The sequence below is a fragment of the Ictidomys tridecemlineatus genome, chromosome 11 (assembly GCF_052094955.1).
Source record: "Ictidomys tridecemlineatus isolate mIctTri1 chromosome 11, mIctTri1.hap1, whole genome shotgun sequence".
Taxonomy (NCBI): domain Eukaryota; kingdom Metazoa; phylum Chordata; class Mammalia; order Rodentia; family Sciuridae; genus Ictidomys; species Ictidomys tridecemlineatus.
Window position 1 is genome coordinate 103787979 of NC_135487.1, and position 23322 is coordinate 103811300.

General features: G+C 38.8%; 2 protein-coding genes across 6 annotated transcripts in view; one reads left to right on the forward strand and one right to left on the reverse strand.

Moving 5' to 3' along the window:
- Window positions 1-505: 505 nt before the first annotated feature.
- Window positions 506-20162, reverse strand: Kcna3 (potassium voltage-gated channel subfamily A member 3). Of its 4 annotated transcripts, none has more exons than XM_078026982.1 (3): window positions 16622-20162; window positions 13373-13482; window positions 506-6276 (listed from the first exon to the last, which is right to left on the reverse strand). In XM_078026982.1, the coding sequence occupies exon 1, from the start codon at window positions 19958-19960 to the stop codon at window positions 18227-18229; it is 1734 nt and encodes a 577-aa protein (XP_077883108.1). In that variant the 5' UTR covers window positions 19961-20162; the 3' UTR covers window positions 506-6276; window positions 13373-13482; window positions 16622-18226. The 4 variants fall into 4 exon arrangements, with proteins under 4 accessions (XP_077883108.1, XP_077883107.1, XP_077883109.1 ...); XM_078026981.1 differs by having other exon boundaries at window positions 506-6279; XM_078026983.1 differs by lacking the exon at window positions 13373-13482.
- Window positions 20163-20371: 209 nt separating this feature from the next.
- LOC110599469 (uncharacterized) overlaps window positions 20372-23322 on the forward strand; it is a 92634-nt gene continuing 89683 nt past the window's right edge. The window contains exon 1 of one of the 2 annotated variants that reach the window (XM_078026984.1): window positions 20372-20735. The gene's annotated coding sequence lies outside the window, so the exon portion shown is untranslated. The remainder of the gene's footprint in view (window positions 20736-23322) is intronic. The other variant, XM_078026985.1, reaches the window with a different exon arrangement.

Consider the following 23322-nt stretch of genomic DNA (forward strand, 5'->3'; position numbering starts at 1 on the left):
TACCAGGGATTGAACCTAGAGGCAGTTAACTGAGTCATATCCCCAGCCCTTTTTATTTTTTCTTTTGAGAGAGGGTATCATTAAATTGCTTTGACCTTGTAATCTTCCTGCCTCAGCCTCCCGAGTTGCTGGGACTACAGGCCTGTGCTACCATGCCTGGCTCAATACACATTTTTAATTGAAATAATGTAATTTGCTGTACCATAATTTACTCTTCAATGACTGGCACAAAGTATAAGGGCACAATTTTATTGCAAATAATTTTTTTTCTTCCTTGAGATTTTACTGGTCCCCTGAGTGTAAGATAGGAGGCAATGGAAGAAACCCAGGAATGCTGATATCCACAAGGCTTGCTAAGTGTAATGCACAGAAGTCTTCATGTGAGGACACACCACAGTCTGTGGAACTCACACAATGGCAGCTGATGCTTGAGCTGTTGATGACAGCCCAGCTTTTGGTGTTTCCTCTTTTGCAAAAACAAGGAAAGGAAAGGAGCCATTCAAAATTATTGGTATGAGCAACCGGAGTTTTTTGGGGTCTTTTATTGAATTATGTATGCAATATTTGCAATGAAAATACTTTAAATCCAATGACAAATTTGAAAAATGGATTAGATGAAAACATCAGAAAATCAAAACTCACAGGCATTTACTGCTGTTTACTTAACAGAAGGCCCACAATTATAACAAGAACATCAGAGAACATAGTATACGAGCTTATTTTAATTTTACATCAATATGTGATAAATTAACATAAATCAATGTCAAAAAAATGAATATAGAAAAAATTTTAAAAAAATGTATGTTTGGTTTTACATCATATTCAGAATTCCATTATTTGTTATTATAATTAAGAATGATTATTACTTCATTCCATACAAAATAGTACTTGTTTGACTTATCTATTTGATGAAGAGAACTAACTTTAAGGTTAGAAAATTTTAATTTCTTATATAATAAGCACATGTTCACTTAAATATTCACAGTAGCATTGCATTGCGAGTCAGTAAAAGTACATAATGTATCACAGACTGTTGACTTACAAGGGAAAGCATTAACAGTGCCTACCTGTTGTTTGAAAAGGAATAAAAATGTATTTGTCCTAGATTAATGCATGAACGTTCTCCACATTCAAACTGAACAGTCATTAGATTTTAGCTGGGAAAACTCTTAAGTGCATTTTCAAATATGTGGAGAAAGTTTAACAAATATTTGAACTATGGTTAAATGTTAGTAATACTGCTACCTTAATATCTGATAATCAAATCTTTTGTATAATTACAGAAAATATGAGTTTTCTTAAAATATAGTTTTCTTCCCCACTTTCCCTTCCTTGTACTCTCCTAATCACAGAAAGTGTGTGATGAGAAATAAGAGTCTAGAAAATGGTTAACTTGGTGGTTCTAGTAATTTTTTTCTCTCTGTATCAGAATGGCTACAGTTTCTTGTATTGCTTCTTTCAACTGTTCAGAAATCAGTCATTATAGTGGATTTTTAAAAAGGAAATTAGATCAGTGAGGAAGATCATTTTTCAGTCTAGCATTTCAATATCAAAGGAATCTACTGTCTATGGTCAGGGTGAGTGAACTTAATAAGTTTCAGGTGGAATATTCTTGGTGAAGGACTAGTTCGGAAGTATCTAAAACGGTCTGTTGATAATAGCAGCAATGCATTTTCACCAAACCCTCAAATTTTCCAAATTTCTTTTAAAATTAAATGTTAGTCAAAGTTTTAAACATAAAGGCAGTAATAGGATGAATACAACATGACAGAGGGTGAAAGTCTAAAGAACATGAGATCTAGAGCCACTTATTGACCAGACAATCTTGGACAAGTCATTTGAGCCTTCTACACTTATTTAGATTGTTCAATCTCTAAACTTCAGGTGGAACCAACACTTCATGAGGATGTTTTAGAAATTAAATACAATATAGGCATGATCTTTACCAAGTAGAATATAAATGTTCTATGTAAATAAACAAGTGAAAAACTTGAAGTGGTATTTGTTATTCTGATCACTACATAATTACCATCTCTGGGGTATTTCAAAACCATTCTTAAAACATTTTGCATATTACATAGAAATTCTACAAAATACACTGTTTTGCTTTCCCTTGTGTGTGTGTGCATGTGTATATATATACACACATATATATACACACACACACACACACATATATATATATATATATATATATAAACTTTTAAACATAAATGATACCATTTATGGTGTAGTTCCCAAAATGGTCTATACAAGGCCCTTAAAATTAAAAAAAAGAGGATATTTTTATTTGGTTTATAGTCACACAATTTTATGGCATTTAAGAAAAACACTTTGACAATTTGATGATGAAACTAAATACTTAACCTCCCCCACCCCAAACCCAGCATTAAGAGATCACACCATAGAAACAATTTACCAGAAGAGATACTACTATGGTTTGTTTAGTACAGTCAGTTCACAAATGGTTGAAAGATAGAGTATTAACACAATATGCCAGAATCACCACTTTGCAAATTTCACCAACTTTAAAAAAAACAAGGAGATCACTTCTCACAAAGATCACTAACACTAACACATAAGACACTCAATTACACCTAAAGTGAAAATTCAGATTCACAAAACTCAAAATTATTAGATTAAATGTTTTACTTAGTTTCTCTACTAGTCAAAATATACATTTCCTATTATGACAGAGGCCTTTAAAAATTGCCCCCTTTTCTGAATGGAAGGGATATAAGACTAAACTTCTGGACAAATAATCTCAGTATGACAAAATATTTCTGTATTATTCAAATGGATTGCTAGCATTTTAATAATTTCTCTAGTGTCCAAATTCTAGCATTCTTCTAACCTAACCTCTTTCTACCATAAAACCAGCATCCAGAATAAATCCTGTTTGTCAGTGGGTACAGTTACCTGTTAACTTTGTTGTGCAAAAGCTATTACCCTTCTTTTTTTTAAACTGTCCGCTAATGCCAAGCAAAAGTGTTTGGGTTATCCCTGAATTTTATTTCTCACTCCTGAGCAAAATTAGTTATAATCTGACTCTATTAGGCCTCCTTTGTATCCAGATAAATTCGCAAAGTTTTATTTTATACTACAGTCATTGTTTCTGGGACAAAAAGGGGATTAACTTTTAAGTGTGACAAAGATGTACCTTACAATCAGCTATAGTTCATTGGTGAGCACAATATTTTGATTCTCATATGCTAAATGTTTATTAAACTACAAAAATTTGAAGAGTAACTTGAACAGATATTCTGTTTAGGTAACTAACTCTGCATTCCAAGATAAAATAAGAAATCATAAGTAAGCTATGGTCAGAATGAAAATAAGATTTACCTTTTTTAATGTCTTGTTGAGGTCAATTAGTAAAAGTAGAAACATGAACATTTGGATTTGCAATCTGTTTAGTCACGTAAGTAGAGAGATGTGGCATCTTAGTGACGGGGGCGGGGGACAACATGTACATGTATGCATAAATTATAACCATCTTAAAATGTCATAGAATTTTTGAAGATAAAAAGAAACAGAGATTACTAAATTTAAATTCTTCACTTAACAGGCAAAGAATTGTGGGCTCTGAGAAGTTAAAGGGACTTTCTTGGGGTAATTAAGAGTCACTGGCAGAGCCATTTACCTGCTTAAAAGCTCTCTTGTGTAAAAAGAATCAAGAGATCCCTATTACTCTTTCTTCCACCTTAAAATTTTGAGTGTGCAATAAAGCTCTGAACCATGTTAGCATTTCAAATACAATTTGAAAATCACCTTAACATCAAATTATTTTGAACATATATTTAACAAATATCCTCCCCACTTTCTAGCTATTAATCTGTTTCCCTTCACCAGTGATTTTTTTTCTTTACCTTTTCATGTTCCCATTATAGATGAGTGAAAATTCTTAGAGGATAAAGAATCCTATTTCCTCTTCTCACACCCAATGGAGGAATGATCAGCTTGATACTTTCAAGGCTTAAATCTTATTTCAATTTATTCTTTTCTTCAGAAAGGCAAAAGACAGCATTCTTCAAAGCATTTTTCAAGAAATGTGCATAACAAGGTTTGGAGGCTGTAAAGGGCTTTGGAGATTACTGAACCAGCACACCTGGCAAACTGAAGCCTAGCAATGGTTACTGTCTTACCTAGGGTCCCACAGGTAGGACGTGAGCAAGAATTCTGTCCCCCATTATCTAGGCTGGTGCTATTTCTACTCTGTATCTGGTGTGACAGGTTTCTCATTTGATACTATTCTGTCCTTTTACTGTAAAAGTTCAGGTTTTGTCTTTATTTTAAGCTGCAGCTTATGATAATGACTCAGATACGATATATACTATAATGCTTAAAGTTGTACCACTGGTGATTTATGAAAGCAATTTTTGTGTCTATTTTTGTAAGACCTACCAATCCTTTCTAAAATATCTGAATGTCTAGAACTCCTATCACACCGTTCATCAGTTTGTTTCAATCGTCCCCATTGCTGTTATAGATTATTTTCTTGCTAACCAGGCTGTGATCATCAGTTATGGGGATTAAGTTGGCTGCCATGGACTGGCTGTTTCCTGGGACAGTATCTCTACTACATGGGCAAACATAGAAAAAAAAATAAAGTGGGGGCTCTATTTTAGTCACAAATCATCATGATTAAAGGTTCACATAGCTCACATTTGAGATAGTCATCATTCCTTTACTTCTCTTTTTCCTATTGTGATCTGGGCTTCAATTTTGATCACAAAGGAATTACCAGCAGATTGTGAAAAATTCATTGTAGACATTACCTGGATTGTACCTCCTATCCATCTGTTTTGCTGCTAGTAGGTGTATGATTGTTTAGTTAATGATTCTTCTATATTAATGAAATTCATCACCTGCAGTTCCTTCTATAGGGAACCCAAAAGTGTTTTTTAAAATATTGGCTTTGTCACTGAAATATTTTTATGGAAACTAAAATTCCATAAGTGTTCTTATCATAATTTAGCATTGTGATGCATTTAAGTAGCAGGAGAGTGGTTATTTATGTGCTTGTTCAGATGTCTTTTGAAAATAAAATATGGAAATGAAAAAAAACTCTTCCGTATACTAGATTCTATATACTAAATGTTCACAGTTTGACTTTCCATAAGGCTTATAAAATAATATACAAATAGCTACCATTCTGCTGAAATGTCACAGTAAATACATTGATAATGGCACAGAAGTGAAATGTCCCCAAATGGGAAACGATCCTCATGACCTCCTAAATCTCTTTTCCAACTAAAATCTTGTGTTTTTTTTCTTTTAGTTGAAAAAGAGCTCCATTTCTAAAAGAATATAAAAATAGAAATGAGTCAAGGAATCTTTTACACTTATAATTTTGAAGGAAAAGCTATAAACATCAGATGAAATATATAAGTATATATATATATAATGTATATATATATGTATAGCTTTTTGGAATGTGCTTTGTCTCACTACATCAAACATCCCATGAAAATAAAATTGAATTAATACATAATATATGAACTGTTTCAAAGTATTAATTAAATGTTAAAATTTTAGTTGATATATGACAAACATATAGTAAGTACTAATATATTTCCATGAAGTTAAGATCAACTAAAACCTACCCGTACGACTAATTTTTAAATCTATAATTTTGAATTAGAAAATAAGAGAATGCTTAATTGAGCAAGGCACATTTCTTTTGGGCAAGTCTGTCTTTAATATTATTTATCTGGGCACAGTGTAGACTTCACTTATTATATGTAAATGGGCTGCTCTATGTATGGGAGCCTTTGGTACAAAGCACATCTTCGCAAAATCAAACTTCACATGAACTCAGAACACAGAACACAACACATGTATCTCATGATTAAATACAGTCCGGTAATTAATTAAAAACAAAACAAAACAGTTATAGTTAGCTTGTTAGAACCAAACGTTTAGATTTTCTTCATCTGTAACACTGATTATAGTTTCCAGATGATGAGTTTTCATCAAAATGTCAAAAGGCTGAAATGGTACCTTATTTAACATTCTTCTTTGTATCTTGACCAGTATCTTTTATGCTGCGCATAATATGAAGAGAATCCTCCAGCTCTGAGCCATTTTCTTCATGTAAAGCATATGTTAGACACGTACTACTTAATGTCAACTGAAATAAAAATATGTGCTGGCAGACAGATCACCACCCTCAGTGGTTTAACTGCCACTGCATTCTTGATCCAGGCAATTCAAAACTGAGTATTCCACTGGTTAGTGCTGCTGTACAGTTCTTTATGTGGGGTCTTCAGGAATCTGCTGAATAAACAAAAACCAATAACCCAATCAATAAATGGGCCGAGGACCTGAACAGACACTTCTCAGAAGATGATGGACAATCAATCAACAAATATATGAAAAAATGTTCATCATTGCTAGCAATTAGAGAAATGCCAATCAAAACCACAATAAAATTTCATCTCACTCCAGTCAGAATGGCAGCGATTATGCATACAAACAACAATAAGTGTTGGCGAGGATGTGGGGAAAAAGGTACACTCATACGCTGCTGGTGGGACTCTAAATTGGTGCAGCCAATATGGAAAGCAGTTCGGAGATTTCTTGGAAAACTGGGAATGGAACCACCATTTGACCGAGCTATCCCTCTCCTCAATCTATACCCAAAGGACTTAAAAATAGCACACTGTAGGGACACAGCCACATCAATGTTCATAGCAGCACCATTCACAATAGCTAAACTGTGGAACCAACCTAGATGCCTGTCAGTAGATGAATGGTTAAAAAAATGTAGCATACATACACAATGGAATATTACTCAGCAATAAAAGAGAATAAAATCATGGCACTTGCAGGTAAATGGATGGAGTTAGAGAAGATAATGCTAAGGGAAGTTAGCCAATCCCCAAAAAACAAATGCCGAATGTTTTCTCTGATATAAGGAGGCTGATTCATAGTGAAGTAGGGAGGGGGAGTGTGGGAGGAATAGAGGAACTCTAGATAGGGCAGAGGGGTGGGAGGGGAAGGGAGGGGCATGGGGTTAGAAATGATGGTGGAATGTGATGTACATTATTATCCAAAGTACATGTATGAAGACATGAATTGGTGTAAATATACTTTGTGTACAACCAGAGATATGAAAAATTGTGCTCTATGTGTGTAATAATAATTGTAATGCATTCTGCTGTCATATGTAAATAAGAAAATCAATAAAAAAAGAAAAGTTCAATCAATTTAATTTCCTAAAGGTATTAACCACATGTCAAATACTTTTAAGTTAGAAAAAATTTCAAATTACCTGAAATTATACATTCTTTTTCATTAATAATGATGCCCAAATTTGATCCAGCCTTTTGTGATAACTGGCTTTCTGAACATAAAAATGTATCCTCCTTCTTAGAACCATCTGAGAGGTTCTGAGTGTCCACTGATTTTTATAAAAATACATGTATTAATCTTCTAAATGTATTTCTGAGGGTATGCTTCTTTTCTGATCATCCTACTATGGTTACCTAAGATGAGAACACTTCTAAATGGATAGAAATCACATCCTCACATAGTTATCATGGAGAGGATAAAAAAGAGGCAGAGAGAAGGAGGGAGGGAGACAGACAGCCAGTCTCAGAATAAGTCCTGTACTGATGAGAGCCACGTTCTAGAGCCACAGGATGCTAACCTATAGTTAGTTTCTTTTTATTACAAATAATTTTCAAATATACTGATACTTTAAAATATGACCTCTGCACAGGTATGGGCCACTTTAAAGTATCATGAACTAGAACAACATCAGGTCTGTGGAGAACTAAAAAATAAGGGTGACAGGTTTGGTGCTCCTCCCACAAACTAAAAAAAAAAAAAATTATAGACAGTAATTTTAAAAAATATCAGAACATGACAGTGTTGTTTACTGCTATATCTAGAATCCAGAGTAGTCTTTGGCACACAATACATGCTTTAGATATAAAATGGATGAATAAATCCCTAATGCACAAGAGGTCCTCAGTGAATATATGTTGAATGAATAGAGGATATATTAAAATCATACTTATACACTCGAGAAAATTACCAGTTATATAATATAAAGGATACTTACAAAGACAAAAATAGAATGCTAAACCCAGGCTTCAATATGTGAATATTATCTACTGTAGTAGACAGAGAAGACCATTTCCCATGTATACTCCTGGTTTTAGCAGATGTCTCCAAACCACATACCCAAAGATGATGATCTGTAATGTGAGTGTGCTTTTAATGGAAATTAAATACTACACACCTACTATGTGCTGGACAATCACCTACTAAAGCTTTCCTCATACGTCTGGATTAACTATGAGAGTCTGAAAATTACAATGGCTTAATAGTTATTAAAGACTACTAAGAAGAAAATAAAAGTACTATGAATGATCTGGCATTGATGTTACTGCAATAGTTCTGGTAAGTTACACTTCACCTGCTGGTGTACCATCCCTTTTAATAAGGAATTGGGCCTTTCTTTTCTAGCCTTCTACCTGCCTCTCAATGATCTTAATATTATTAAATAAGTCTGGTATATTATGGCATTCTAATAGATTATAGGTGTGGAGGGAGTTGTACTTCATCAGAAACCAAAAAATATAAGTAATGTCTTAATACTAATCATGATGTTTATCCTAGGGGCTAAGAAGTGGGTTGAAAGGAAAATAATGAACATCTGAGTACATTATCAAAATCAAGGGCAGAGGATATAGCTCAGTTGGTAGAGTGCTTGCCTTGAACGTGCAAGGCTCTGGGTTCAATCTTCAGTGCTACCAAAAAAAAAAAATTCACTCCATTAAAAAAAAAGAGAGAGAGAAAAGTGATATAGTAGAAAATGGTGATCTATAATCAAATATATTTGATCAGATAAATGTTTTAGCATATATAGCAAGAAAAGAGTATAAGAACAAATTTCAATAATTATCAGTTGTGAAGAAGTTAATTAATTCTCCACCAAGACCTAAATAAAAGAGACTCAGCTTCATTAACTATTGGCCTCACTAATTTGTATTTTACGAGGAAATTGTTGAAGTCAGTCTGAAACACGTAGATTTATGGGAAATTTGTTTTCATGTGTCTATACTGCAACAACTATTAAATTTCTTAGAATTAGCTGTACACCAATAAGTTCTAAAAATTCTACTAACTAAACAGTGAGTAAACACAAAGATGAGTAAGATTTCTTGGTCATTGCATACCATTTTCTGATTGGGGTCTAGAAAATTATGTACTTTGGTGGGCAAAATAGATTTAAACTCACTTAGTCATTAAAGTTAATAATATGCTAAGATGTGAACTTGTCAAAAGACTGGGAAGTCGTGTGTTATGCTTAGATATGAGGTGTCCCCCCTCATTGTGTGTGTGAAACAATGAAAGAAAGTTAAGAGGTGAATAAAAGAAAGTTAAGAGATGAATGAAAGAAAGTTAAGAGATGAATGAAAGAAAGTTAAGAGGTGAATGAAAGAAATTTAAGAGATGAATGACTGGGTTATGAGAACCTTAACCCAATCAGTGAAATAATCCCGCTGGGAATTAACTGGATGGTAACTATAGCCAGGTAAGGTGTGGCTGTAGGAAGTGGGTCACTGAGCGTGTGCCTCTGGGGCACACATTTTGAAGTGGAGAATTTCTCTGTTTCCTAATTCCCATGTCCAGAATGGCTTTCCTCAGCTGTGCCCTTTCTGTCATGATATTCTGCCTCACCTTGGGTCCAGAGATATGGAGGTGCCATCTGTGGACTGAGACCTCTGAAACTGTGAGCCCCCAGATAAACTTTTTCCTCCTTTAATTGTTCTTGTCAGGCCTTTTGGTCATGTCAGGGAAAAGGCTAACTACAACACTATGGGAAAATGATCTTTAAAGTATAATCAATACTACTCTGAGCAATAATTAGGTTTAGTAATAGGTGTCATTCACAGTTACATGGTAAAATAAATTTCCCTTTTGAAATCAGTTAAATGTTTGCAGGCAAAAGGTCCACAGAACATAAACATAAAGTAAAACAGTTCTTACTTGGAGAAATTACTTCTATGAATCTTGCCTATCCAGTAATTTTTTTTTCCCTTTGGAAATCTTATTTAGCATGCTTTTCATCATGATTTTTTATAGAGATTGTGTACTAGTGAATATCTGATTTTTATTGTTTGATAGTCTTACATGAAATAACTAAAAATGCAATGACAGTTGAGGTTGTCTCTTTACTATCCAGTGAAGTCCATGTTGAATTAAATAATAAAAATAAATAATATCACAAATCCCTCATCCAAAACCAGAAAAAAATAAGAAATTAAAGTACTAATTTTAATTCTCTATTTTGTGTCATAAAAAAAGCCCTAATCATTTATCCTCAGAATTCCTATGTGGGCTTAACTGATGAACTGATAAAAAGAGAAAAAAAATCCTAACTTCTATTGGACTCCATATAAACTCAAGCATATCAATTTGCAGTTTGTTGACACATTTGGTAAGGAAACGTGCTACTTGGATGTGCAGAGGCAATAGCCAGGTCCTTCTTTGGTCTGTTTTGCCTAAGAAATCCGGAAAGCAGAAATTCAGAAGGGGTGTGCAGAAACTTGCTCTCTACTCATATTAGGAGAATCTTCCTTTCCTGCTGCAGAGGAAAGTACATCTGTCACAATATTACCTAAGATCATGATGCTATCTGCAGTATTCAAACCAATGCTTTAGTTTCCATCATTCTATATTATACATTTCACTCTTACAGAGCTTCCAGGAATCCCCCAACACCAACATATACAACTAGGTTGCTGAAGCAGTCGAAGTTTTGTCATTATTGAAGTCACTCTAAGAATCTGCACTTATTTTTCATGGGTGAAATGTCCCCCTCTCCTTTCATGTAAAACACAACTGACTTTTATGGTTTAGATTTGAGGTGTCCCCCCAAAGCTCACGTTTTAGACAATGCAAAAAGTTTAGAGGAGAAATGGTGGGGTTAAGAGAGCCTCCACCCAAACAGTGCCTTAATCCACTGACATGGATTAACTGAGTGGTAACAGTAGGTAGGTAGGATATGGCCGGAGGAGATAGGTCACGGGTATATAGCTTTAGGGTGTATGTTTGGTCCCTGGTCAGTGGAGCTCTTTCTACTGCCTGACTGCCATGTCTGTCCTAAGCTGCCTTCTTCTGTCACGCCCTTCTGCCATGCTGTTCTTCCTCACCTTTGGCAATGCAGTCAGCCATCTAGGGACTGACAGCTCTGAAACTGAGAAAATGAACTTTCCTCCTCTGATGGTTCTTGTCAGGTCTTTTGGTCACAGCAACAAGAATGCTGACTAAAACACCTATCGTATTACTTGATAACTGCATTTAAAAGTGTTTGGTATAAGTGATTTTATCTGGTGAGGCCACATCAGTGATAGAGTTTTGTCACATGACTCACTGGTGAATCTCTAATGCCTAATTCAATCATCTTCCATAGTAAGTAATGAAGACCTCATGGATTTTCAGGACTCACCATTAACTGAATTCAAATGTCAACGTACAGGGAAGTTTCTTAGAATGTCTGTGAGACAGACAAGTCTCTTGGACACATTATTTGTTCTGATGAAGCTGTGTAATGTACCATTTATAAAAAGCACTCCATTAGCTTTTGTGTAGGAAACAGTCCGTCTGAAGCAGCCTAACTTTCAGGTATCCTTGCCGATGTCTAATGTCTAAGTTACATGAAGGAATTTTATTCCTATAACTGGGTAGTACTGAAGTATGTTTTACCGAATGGAAGCTTCCACAGTCATCTGAACATAAGGAATTTTATCCACAGCACCTTGTGAGGAATATAAGCCACACAGTAATGAAAATGAATGAAGCACAACACAAAAATTTGAGAGGACAAAACCAATTCCAATTGGGACAACTAGATTCTTTCTTTCATAGATCACTCCAATAAATATTGGTTGAATCCCAACTGTATTCCAGGTGCATTTCCAAGTCTTAGGGAATATAGCACAAAGAACACACAAAACTTCATGTCTTTGTGGAAGGAAAGGGAAAAATGACCATAAAGCAAGTAAATAAAATATCTAATATGTCAGAGGAAAAAATTAAGCATAAAAAGGATACGGGGAATATTACGGAATTGTGATTTTTAAACAGAGTGGCCAGGGAAGGCTTCAATGAGAAGGTCACACACCTGAAGGTGATGTCATAAGGTATCAGATTTGATTTTAGAACATTCTAGGCCTTGGAACAGCAAGTACAAAGATTCCAGGGTGGAGCCTGCCTGCTGTGAGGGAACCAGAGTAAGGAGGCCAGTGTGGGTGCAGCACAGGATTACACAGGACACTGGCAACCAAGGCCCGAAGAGTAAGAGAAGCTGAGTTAGGTGGGGTCCTGCAAGCCATTATACGGCCTTCTGTTTGTACTCTGTGTGGGTGATGATACAAAGAAGTAACGTGACCTGACAAATGTTTTAAAAGGATCACTCAGGGTGCCACAGGAAGAAGAGTCAAGCAGAGGAAAGGATGGAACAAACTGCGGGTGTAAGGTGTAAGGCTACAGAAACATCAGTGGGGATCTCAACAGATTCCCAAGAGACCTTGTGCTCCGACAAGGGGTGTGGGCTTAGAAGTTCACTGGAGGAGAAAAAGCTTCCCCTCCTGGCCACCACAAGGGGAATGACCCTTGAGTCTCCAGAGTCCTGCATGAACAGACTTATTCACAACATTCTTCAGCTAGGATGAAATACATTTTTAACCATCTAATTGCTATATTATTTATTCATGATTAGAACCTCAGTTTTTTTTTCTTTTCTTTTCAGGACAGAGTTCCTATTCTGCACTATTTAGGCTACAACATAAATAACATGGCTCCCAAGAAAATGGTGGAGCCTCTTTTCTAGGTCTCTCCTTTAATGCATTTGATAAGAGATGGTACAAATTTGAAATCTAAGGAGGAAAAGTGAGAAAAACCATGAAAACATTTCTTTGTAAAAATGTATATTTCTTTACAATTTGGAAAATTAGTTCACCGCATCATTAAAAACCAAGGCATCCAGCTATCAACCTTCGAAAACTAGCCTGAATTATTTAATTATATTTACAAGCTGAATATGAGTATATAAAGAATACCAATATCATTTTTTTTTTTTTTTTTTTTTTGCTATATAGCAATGGCCATTCTCTGGCAGGAAGTTGAGAGCTGAGTCACAACAGTGAGGCTGGGGCTCTGTGTGGCTTCTCCGTTCTTCTTCCTGCCTCCTCTGATTTACCATTTCTTCAAAGGTTGCCAACCACTCCCTAAAGATGTTTAAAGAACGAGTGATTTCATATATATATTTGCCACAACCAATTACAAAACAGAAAAAAAAATCCTAAAATGTGATCCCTAAGTATCCTCTCTTCCCCGTTCTCATGCTCCTCACCTCTAACTCACAGTTTTCCATAAGTCTTCAGATTGTGCTTCTTTGCATTTCTTAGTGGGAGGGGTTATCACTTCTATTCACAGCTGAGAGGTGAGAAGAGCTTGGGACTGCTGCAGAGAATGTTGAAATTTTAAATGTGTAGAAGTCAGTAAATTAATAGTTATGGTTCTCACAGGAGTAAACTACTGGTATATACTCTATATGTTGTATTTAATCTACTATCAGCAAAGTAATTACTTGAGTAGGTTGTAAAGAAGTAAATAGCAAGTTTTATGTAATAACAAGTTTTACGTAAACAAACCATAACTTCAAATTTCTTCAGACTGTGCATTTAAAATTTCAATTCTGAAATTCTATTTAGAAGTTTAGAAATAACTGATAGAACATTTTCTCATCTGTGTAGGTGTCTATGGTTATGTCACCATAGTCGGTGGATATGTGAGTTTGGTATAACTTTAGTTCAGAACATAAAAAATAAAATAATAACAAGTGTTAGCTTCCATGTTTCTCTCTGGATTCACCAGCTGCAGGACACATACACCCCCACCAGGTGCTGATGGATGTGCCTGGATCCAGTCATACCCCTTACCAGAATCTCTTTCTATACACTGACATATGTTTACTTTTTCAATCCCCAAAACGCACAACTGAGCTCACGGGTGAAGCCTGTAGCTCGGCAAATTTACTGGCAATGGCAAATGTGGACTCATTAGCATTTTTCTCTAAGCCCAAATCATGATCTACTTTTATTTCATAAATGACCTAGGACTTTAGTGAGGAGGCTACAGCTAGTACATGTGGCAAAATTATATCCTAATGTTTTTGTAGCACACAGATTCTCTTAAGGATCCAGGGGGAGGTTTCGTAAAGCTATAATGTCACACATTTCAAGGAACTGGCAATCTCCTTTAGCTTTCAACCCTCCTGTTCTGAGCAATTTCTCCCTTTATAAAGGGAGAGTCAACATGTTTACACAGCTCTCTGGCGTGTTTCTCTGGTCTTCAGTAACTTAAGCAAAATGTAAGGAGATGGAAAAACAATAAGTTGCATAAGACTATCTTCGGTTGTTGATTAAAACACATAAAAATAGGAAGTTTATCTCAAAACTGATAAATATCCATAGTCTTAGTAGGTGTCACTAGTATGGCTGATTATGCTTTCTAAGATTTAATCCAGATAAACAAATCATAAGAAAATAATCTTTTACTACCAGAAAAGTCAATATTTTTATTCAATTTAAATAATATATTTGATCCTTCTGGATAAAAAAATCTGATTATTAAGAAAGGGTTAATTTTCATTTACTGAATGAATAGGTTTCTGAAGTATTCTCTTTGTATAAATTCATTCATTAGTAACATGGGCTGAAGTCAAACCTAAAAGCATAAGGGGTTTATGCTATTTTATATTGAAATCACTTAATATAAGTCATGGGTTTTGGAGCCAGAATGACCTGACTTTACATTGTCATTGGATCTCTTGGAGTCTTAGGGAAATCATTTAACTTCAGCCATCTATTTCTCATCCTCCTAAAATGAAGTTAATGGCACTTACCTTGCAGAATTGACAACTGTCCAGGTCTTGGTTGACCCTTAACAAATGGTAATTATTATTGTTATTTACAAAGGAAATGGGAGGCCATTGATTATTTGTGAATTTCATATTCACAAAGCTTTGCATTAATCACACAATGCTTGTGAGTAATGATCACAAAATATAATCTTAGCAAAATCTCTGATGCATTCCACACAATTATTTTTAAGTGCTCTGTGTTAACATGTAATATTCACAAAACATATAAAGTGCTATTTACAATCCTCATTTTACAAATAAGGAAACTGAGGAACAGAGAGGTTATGTAATTTGCTCAAGGTCATACAGGAGAGTCAGGATTCAAACCCTGGCAATATGACTGCATAGTTTATGCTTTTTAACCACTTCATTCAAAGCCCAGACATAGCATGAATGTAAGATAACAGGCATTCACTCAACAAACATACCAGGTGCTACATTCTGTGCCAGGTACTACTATCCAAAAAATCAAAACACAAACCTATAACCTTTAAGGAGCATCCAATATGGCGACTAGCAGCAATATACACCCTTAAAGTTATGACCCAAAACCTGTACTATTTCTCTGGATAGAAAATAAAAGTTCCCTTTTTAATTACTGTCACACAAAAAATTATGGCACAGCTATAATTTCTTTATGGAATGAATTGAGGTTTCTATATTCTTTGCATAAATATAAATAAAATTGTCACTGCACTTTGCTCATCTTTATGTTAAGATCTTTTAGGAACAGATAAAAATTATTTTTATATGATTGCTATATTATATCCAAAATTATTATCAAAATGGGTCATAAAAAGAATATATGGTCATTACCATTCATTCATTAAAGTACATCAACATTAAAAGTAACTCAAACAAGAAACAAAGGAAACTAGATACAGGAGTCCTCTTTAGATACACCTAGATAAGAACAAACAACAACCCCATGACAGGGTACATACAGATTTCTTGCCTCTATTTTGTTTGTTGGGGTGGGGGGAGCTGGTCTTTTCTTTCTTCTTCCCCCTCTTATTATAGTCTCATTCATTATTTCCCATTGTCTCTAATGCACAAGTAATAAGGGAGATGGGCTTCTGACAACCTGAAAATATTTTATGAGCTTTAAGATAGGTCAGCTCTCATTTACTCTGAAAGGACAGAATAGTAATGTGTTAAGAAAACCAAAAGGCAATTGTGCATAATGTATATTTGTGTGTGTGTATACATGCATATACATAATACATATGCAAAATGATTACGTTTAAGTAAAATGTTACTGTTTTCAATTTTAACCATTTGTTTCAAAGAACTGCACTACTCAATACTAATAAATAATTTATGTAAATGAAAACTGAACCAGTAATCTAACAACCGAAGATTCTGCCTTTTTTTCTTTTTAAAGGAGAAACAGGTTGTTCAGAAGCCAAGTGGGTAGGTAAAAATAATGAAATAATTTTCAGTTCAGTTTGGGTGAAAGTTATTGTGAAGAGATTTGATTTTTTTTCATTCTTTTTGCAATAAATAATGAAACCAAATGATAATGGCAATATGAAAAAATGTCAGTGGCTGTAAATGACCTTTTAAGAGCCAGTTGGCAGATAATTGATATGAAATTGTGGGTTTTGGAAGTCTCGTTAATATACATATGAATGACATTCCCCTTGATCCCTGTACAAAGGCCCACCCAGTGCTCACCTGATTCTGTTTGTCTGCTGGCAACCCTTAGCATATGGCCGACACTTGCAGGTGTTCCCTCAAGGTCTGGTTTCTTCCCGATCCTCCTTTCCGTTGATTGCCTGTAATTCCCTCAGTTAAAAATGTGCATCCTTTACATATTTGAAGTTTATTTAGCTTTTCAAGTGCTGTGATGGTGACAGGTTGTAGGACCTGTCTTTGTAATTTTTTTTTTTAAGTGAGGAAATCTGAAGGTCCCTTGTAATAGTTTCAGGAACATGGAATCTCTCATTTGCTTATGTACAGAACACTTTTTACATTTGCTTTTAAATTCCATTTGTTGGCTTGTCACTTCGTGGGGAAAGAAAACTGTAGAGAAGCATCTTTTAAAATTATTACCTAACACCTGGCATTTAATTCAGATCATGTCTTATTGTGGTTTACAAGTAACATTCCAAAGATGATATTTTCCTTCTTTCAGTCATTATGGAATAACATCAATGATTTTCATAGCAAAAAAAAAAATGCATTTCCTGGTTCTTTTCACCGCCTTAGATTCTCAGACCTAACTTTATTTGTGCGGTTTATTCAAATAGTGGTTTTCCTTATGAAATCACGTTAAGTAGGAACCATCTGGAAAGGTTACTGTGGAAACGGAAGGGGCTGGGGGTGGGGCTAGAGAGCAAAAGATGCCATGACAACCTTTTTCGGGTTTCCCAGGAAACATGGGTTGCTATGGGAACTGCATCAGTCAGGTCCGAATTAGTAACTTCTGCTGGAAGGGGTGTCTGCCACTTTAATCTTCTTGCGATACTGAAGAAGCTTATCTCTCACATGCATTAGGAAATTTTTTTGTTTCTCACCAGCACTGAAAACATCTGTTTTTAGACTTTGATAGATGTTGGCTGGGACATATGCATAAATTTCACCAGAATCTGACAGTCCAAAGACTTTCAAAATGCATTGCAAGCCCCAAAGAGTTAAGGTAATTAGATCAGGACGTTTTGGGGTATTTCCTTTTGTTCAAAGTTGTAGAGACCTTGAAGATTCTGGGAGGAGAGGATTCATCTAGAAACTCCAGTCAAACACCAAACTTATGGTGGGTTTACAGTCATAGTTCCAGTTAAGACTTCTCATCCACGTACCCAGCCGGTAGAAACTGAACTAAATATTTAATAAATAACGTTGAAGGGTCCACCAAACTAAAGCATCATTGAAGTTATTTGTCTTCTTTACTTAGTAAAGAAACAACTACGTTTAAATTTTGAGGTTAAACAGTTACTCCAACTGTTCTTTAGTTTCATTTCCTCCCAGGATGTACTTTTTTTTTTTTTTTTTAAATAGGGCATGTAACTCGAAAACAAGTTTAATGTAAGATTGTTGATCACAAAAATCAAGAGAGGGGGGGAGGGGCAAAAGGAGAGCTGAGAGAATGTGCAGCCCACCTGCAACACAGGCACCTGTTTCCGTGTGAAGCAGTAGGGAGGGGGAGAATGAAGTGTGCTTTCCACTACTTCAGGTCCTTTCCTTGATGAATGGTCTGGAAATGTACAAAACAAGGGCATCACAGACCAAGGGGGCACGTTCCACACAATACTTAGCACAGTATGTCACTCGTATCTTATATTAAACATCGGTGAATATCTTTTTGATGTTCACACAGGAGTTGGGATTATTGTTCGTGGTGCAGGTGGCAGTGGAATTGCCCGTTTTGAAAGGGGTCTGGGGAAAAGCACTGTGGTTCATATCCCCCTCCTCGATCACCATATACTCCGACTTACTTAGAGTCGAGTTGCTCCGTGCTTTTCGGAGCTCCTCAGCTGAAGAGGAGAGGTGCTGGCAACTTCCCACGTGCATGTATTGGGCTTGCTCTTCCCCTTCTGTCTCCCGGTGGTAGAAGTAATTGAAGTTGGAAACAATAACAGGAACCGGCAATGCAATGGTCAAGACACCAGCGATGGCACAAAGAGACCCCACTATCTTGCCCCCTATGGTCACTGGGTGCATATCTCCATACCCGACTGTTGTCATGGTTACCACTGCCCACCAGAAGGCATCCGGGATACTACTAAAACCTGAAGCGGGGTCGTCTGCCTCGGCAAAGTAGACCGCACTGGAGAAAAGGATGACCCCAATGAAGAGGAAGAAGATGAGCAGCCCCAACTCCCGCATGGAAGCCTTCAGTGTCTGCCCCAGGATCTGCAGCCCCTTGGAGTGGCGGGAGAGTTTGAAGATGCGGAAGACCCTCACCAGGCGAATGACCCTTAGGATAGCCAGGGACATGGCCTGCTGTCCGTTGCCCTGTCGCTCAGCCAGCTCGGTGCCCAGGGTGATAAAATATGGGATGATGGCCACAATGTCTATCAGGTTCATGATATTTCTTGAGAAGGTGGCCTTGCTGGGGCAAGCGAAGAATCGCACCAGCAGCTCAAAGGAGAACCAGATGATGCACAGGGTCTCCACCACGAAGAAGGGATCCGAGAAGCTGGAGGCTCCCGCGGGAGCCCCCGACGTGCTGTTGCTGGCCGCCTCAAGGACCTCCTGCGACGGCGAGGCCGGGTAGTCCTTCTCATCGCGGAACTCGGGCAGCGTCTCCAGGCAGAAGATGACGATGGAGATGAGGATGACGAGCACGGACACGATGGCAATGCCCCGGGCCGGCCCCGAGCTCTCGGGGTACTCGAAGAGCAGCCACACCTGGCGCTGGAAGTCGCGGCGGGGCAGGGGCCGCTCCTCCTCGCGCAGGAAACCCTCGTCCTCGCGGAACTTCTCCATGGCCTCCTCTCCCAGCTGGTAGAAGCGGATCTCCTCGGAGAAGATGTCGATGGGCACGTTGACCGGGCGGCGGATGCGGCCCCCGGATTGGTAGTAGTAGAGGATGGCGTCGAAGCTGGGCCGGTTGCGGTCGAAAAAGTACTCATTGCGGAGCGGGTCGAAGTACCTCATGCGCCGCTTGGGGTCGCCCAGCAGCGTCTCTGGGAACTGGCAGAGGGTCTTAAGCTGCGTCTCGAAGCGCAGCCCCGAGATGTTGATGACCACGCGCTCCCCGCAGCAGTCCTGCTCGCCCGCAGCCGGCAGCGCGGGCGGGAGCGGCTCATAGCGGTCACAGCCGCCTCCGCCGCCGCCACAGCCGCCCTGAGGCTGGCCTCCGCCGCCGTCGGCCGTCTCCGGCTCCTGCAGGTGGTCCCCGGGCACCACGGTCATGTCGGGCGGCAGCTCGGGGCCTGCGGCGGGCTCGGCGTAGCCGGGGTTCACCAGAGTCTGGGCGCCGCCGCTGCTCGCAGGGTCCTGGGGAGGGTGGGTGCGGTGGTGGGCGAAGGGCTGCGGCGGCGAGCGCAGAAGGCTGATGTGCTCGTCCATGCAGTGGGGAAGAGGCGGCGGTGGCGGGGCCCAGTCGCTCCTCCTCGCGCTCCCCGCCCTTTCGCCGCCTCCGCCCGCTCCGTCCCCGAGCCCAGCCCGCCGCCTGTTGCTGCTGCCGCCGCCGCCGCGGCGAGGCTCTGTCTGAGTCTGGCGCTGTGCGCCCGGCAGCTCAGCAGAGACGCCTCCTCACCCCTCCTCCGCCCCCTCCCGCGGGGCGCGCACCCGCCCATCCGCGTCCCCCAGGACTCCCGCCCACCGCGCGGGCGCGCGCCCCGCTTTCTTGGGGAGCCGCGGGCCTGTCCTTCTCGGCTGCCCTCATCGCAGCTCCGAGTCACCGAAGCACCCTCATTTTGCACCTTGAGGTCCCCCGCAACCCCTACCCGGCCAAACTGACTCTCGGGGAATTCAGCCGCAGACCTTGACCCCTGGACTCAGCGTCCCCCCACACCCCTCCCGCGCGGTTCGCGTGGCGGCGTCCCAATCCCCAGGCTGCTGCAACTGCGGCAGGGACCACACCTCCGCCTGAAAGCATAGGCCTCTGGGTCCCCTACACTCCACCTGGGTCTGCCCGCCCGGGGGAAGCAGGTACCTCGGAGCCGAGGTAGCCGAAGCTGGGGGCTGGGGAGAAGGGAGACCAAGAAGTGAGCCCTTGCGGTGGCCTGAGCATTAAGGAGGGAGGGAGTGCAGGCCAGGTGAGCTCCCTGGGCAGGAGGCAAGTCTAGTGCCAGCATCTTGAGCTCACTTGAGGATAGAGGACGGACCGCCCAGACCTGAGGTGGGTGTTCTAAATAATTTAACTTCTGTTTGGATGTGAAGCCAAACGAAGTAATAGGTGCTGATGGGTTTCTCCCATGGAGTCTGAGAGAAGTGGGTCATGAAAGGCATTTGGGGATTTGCTCCTGTAGTGAATAGTTAACGCGGGACAGAATCGTGACCTAATTACTGGTTTGGGATTAGCAGGGGCAGTCTGGACTTTAGAATTACTTGAGAATTTCTTGTAGATGGGAAAATAAAAGGAAAAATAGAAAAGGAAATTCACTACATCTAATTTGTGTGGTTAAAAATCCCCACTCTGTGACTTAAGCCTGTCCTGGGAAGGACAGGAGCAGGACCTATGCCTAGACTCTACTTATTAATGTGCTACCCCTGTCCTATGGTAGGGAATCTGCCTTGGTCTAGTGCTTCAAGAGGGTGAACATTCATTCTGCAAACTGTGTCACTGTTGCTGGATTTGGGGCCAGAGATAACTTACATCTATCCCATTTGGAACTTCAATTACTTTTCTCCAAATTATTGTGGTCACTTAGAGCGAAATTTCTTTCTCCAGAAATTTTATCGACCCCAATGTAGGTCAATCCTAGTCTTACAAAAGTCTTTCGTCCTATTGTGTCATTCAAATCATTTACAAAAGAGGAACTGTTGTCTAGAGAACTCATCCATCCAAAGTGAGCTGAAAATTCGATTTGAAGTAAGAGTGATTCATGGTCATGCCTTCCCACCACTGCTCTCAACCGCCAGGCTTTCTAGGGTAAAGAGTAGGTAGGTCTTACCCAATTTCTGTTCCTAGCAACTGTGAGAATGCCTTGGAAATAGTGGGAACTTGGCATATGTTTGTTGAGTTAAATTCGCCACCAAATGATTCTTTGCATTTCTTTCTGCTCAAGGAGGCAACATTCCTTTTTGTGTTTAGGACCCTACTGAGAGTTCTGGGATAAAGAATAAGGGGAAGCATCTCACGCTACAGTACCTTAATCAGTTATTCCAGAGTTTCCACCTCTGGTTCTTCTGAGCACAAACAAGCACCCGTGTTCTTTACTATGCCTAAGCAGTAACATATGTTGTGAAATGGTGAATCTGGACAACTGTGTAAAATACTCTCACGCAAATCTCAGAACAATGCTTTGTGTGACAGTCACTTCATTATTTTACATATATTTTTTTTGAGCTGGCAGTTGGGAATAGCAGTATAATCAATCATTCATATATTTAAATCTAAGAATGAGCCAGACTACTTGCTACAAGGATAGCTCACAGAAAGGCAAAGACCCTATTTTTAAAGACCAAATGTTTCATGCACTTCTGTGTCTGATTTGGAAAGTGATTTATTCTTCCTTTCGCAGGAATTAGTACTGAAATTAATATTAATCAATGGCAAGAAGACCAGAGCTGAGGATGGTCCTGTGATGGATGGTCACAAGCTGTGACCTGCTGTGAAGTATCTCTCCTTTAGAAATGAATATTTCCATTCCTTTCATGTATTTGCCTTGTCTGAAAGACTCTGCTTATGAGCTTCTTAGGATGGCTCTTTAGATTTGAGTCCCAGAGAAGTTTTTGCAATCTGTTCAGCTCACATAGCTTGATAGTGGCAGAACTGTGTCTAAAGTGTTGGATCATTTCCAAATCCAGCATTTGCTTTACTGTATCACACTGTGAAACTCTTAGGTTGATCACTTAGTAAATACTAGATGTCTAACAGCAGCCTATTTGCTTCTGATTGCCAACTAGTTCGTTTCAATTCATATTTATTTTAACTGAAAACCACTGCCTTCTGACGGCTACTCTGTTGTCTATAGGAAATGAGTTGGTGGGTGGATTCCAGCCCTGTTGGACAGCAGAACCCATCACAACAAATCAGTGTCAAAAATGGCATTTCAGAAGGAACACATACTATTTATTTAGTACCTCCAACAGAGTAGCTCAAAGTGATTTGAAAATGTCTCATTAATCCTCATGACACCCCTGTGGGATAATAATAATATTATTATAATGTTTAAGGGCAGAATTGTGGCAAAGCAAACAGCTTCTCTGAGCATGTGCAGGATTGTCTCATATTTCAGATGTTGATATTACAGACTAAGTAAAGCCATCAGGTTTGCAGTCAGCCAGGGTAAATCTTGGTGTTTGGCCTTTCTATATTACTCCAGGCATATCCGGGGCTTCTTACTGACCACAACAGAGCTAGTTCCCCAGTTGCCAGATGGTAAACAACATCTGGGATTAGTCCAAAAGTGATTGAGAGTGAGACAAGGCAGACCTAGAGATCCTAATCCACAATTATAGAAAAACGAATGGAGAAAGAGTACTCACTATGCCCCAGGTTCTGTGCACTATGAACTTTTAAGTATAGACCTTGCTCTCAATAGAGTTTCACAGAGTTGAGAAGATAGGATATAAATCTGTGAAAAATTTTACAATGCTCTTATAGTACAGAAATGTCATAAAACAGCCCGCTACCATTCTGTTTATTCTAGACAAACTGGCTGCCTTGCTGTTTCTCAGTCATACCAAGCTAGTTCCTGTTTCAGTGCCTTCACATTTGCTTTTCCCTCTGCTTGAAACACTCTTCCTCCAGATTTCACATG

What these genes read in the sequence shown, in the direction of transcription:
- Kcna3 (XM_078026983.1), bottom strand. Translation starts at nt 19,960, where the DNA reads ATGGACGAGCACATCAGCCTTCTGCGCTCGCCGCCGCAGCCCTTCGCC.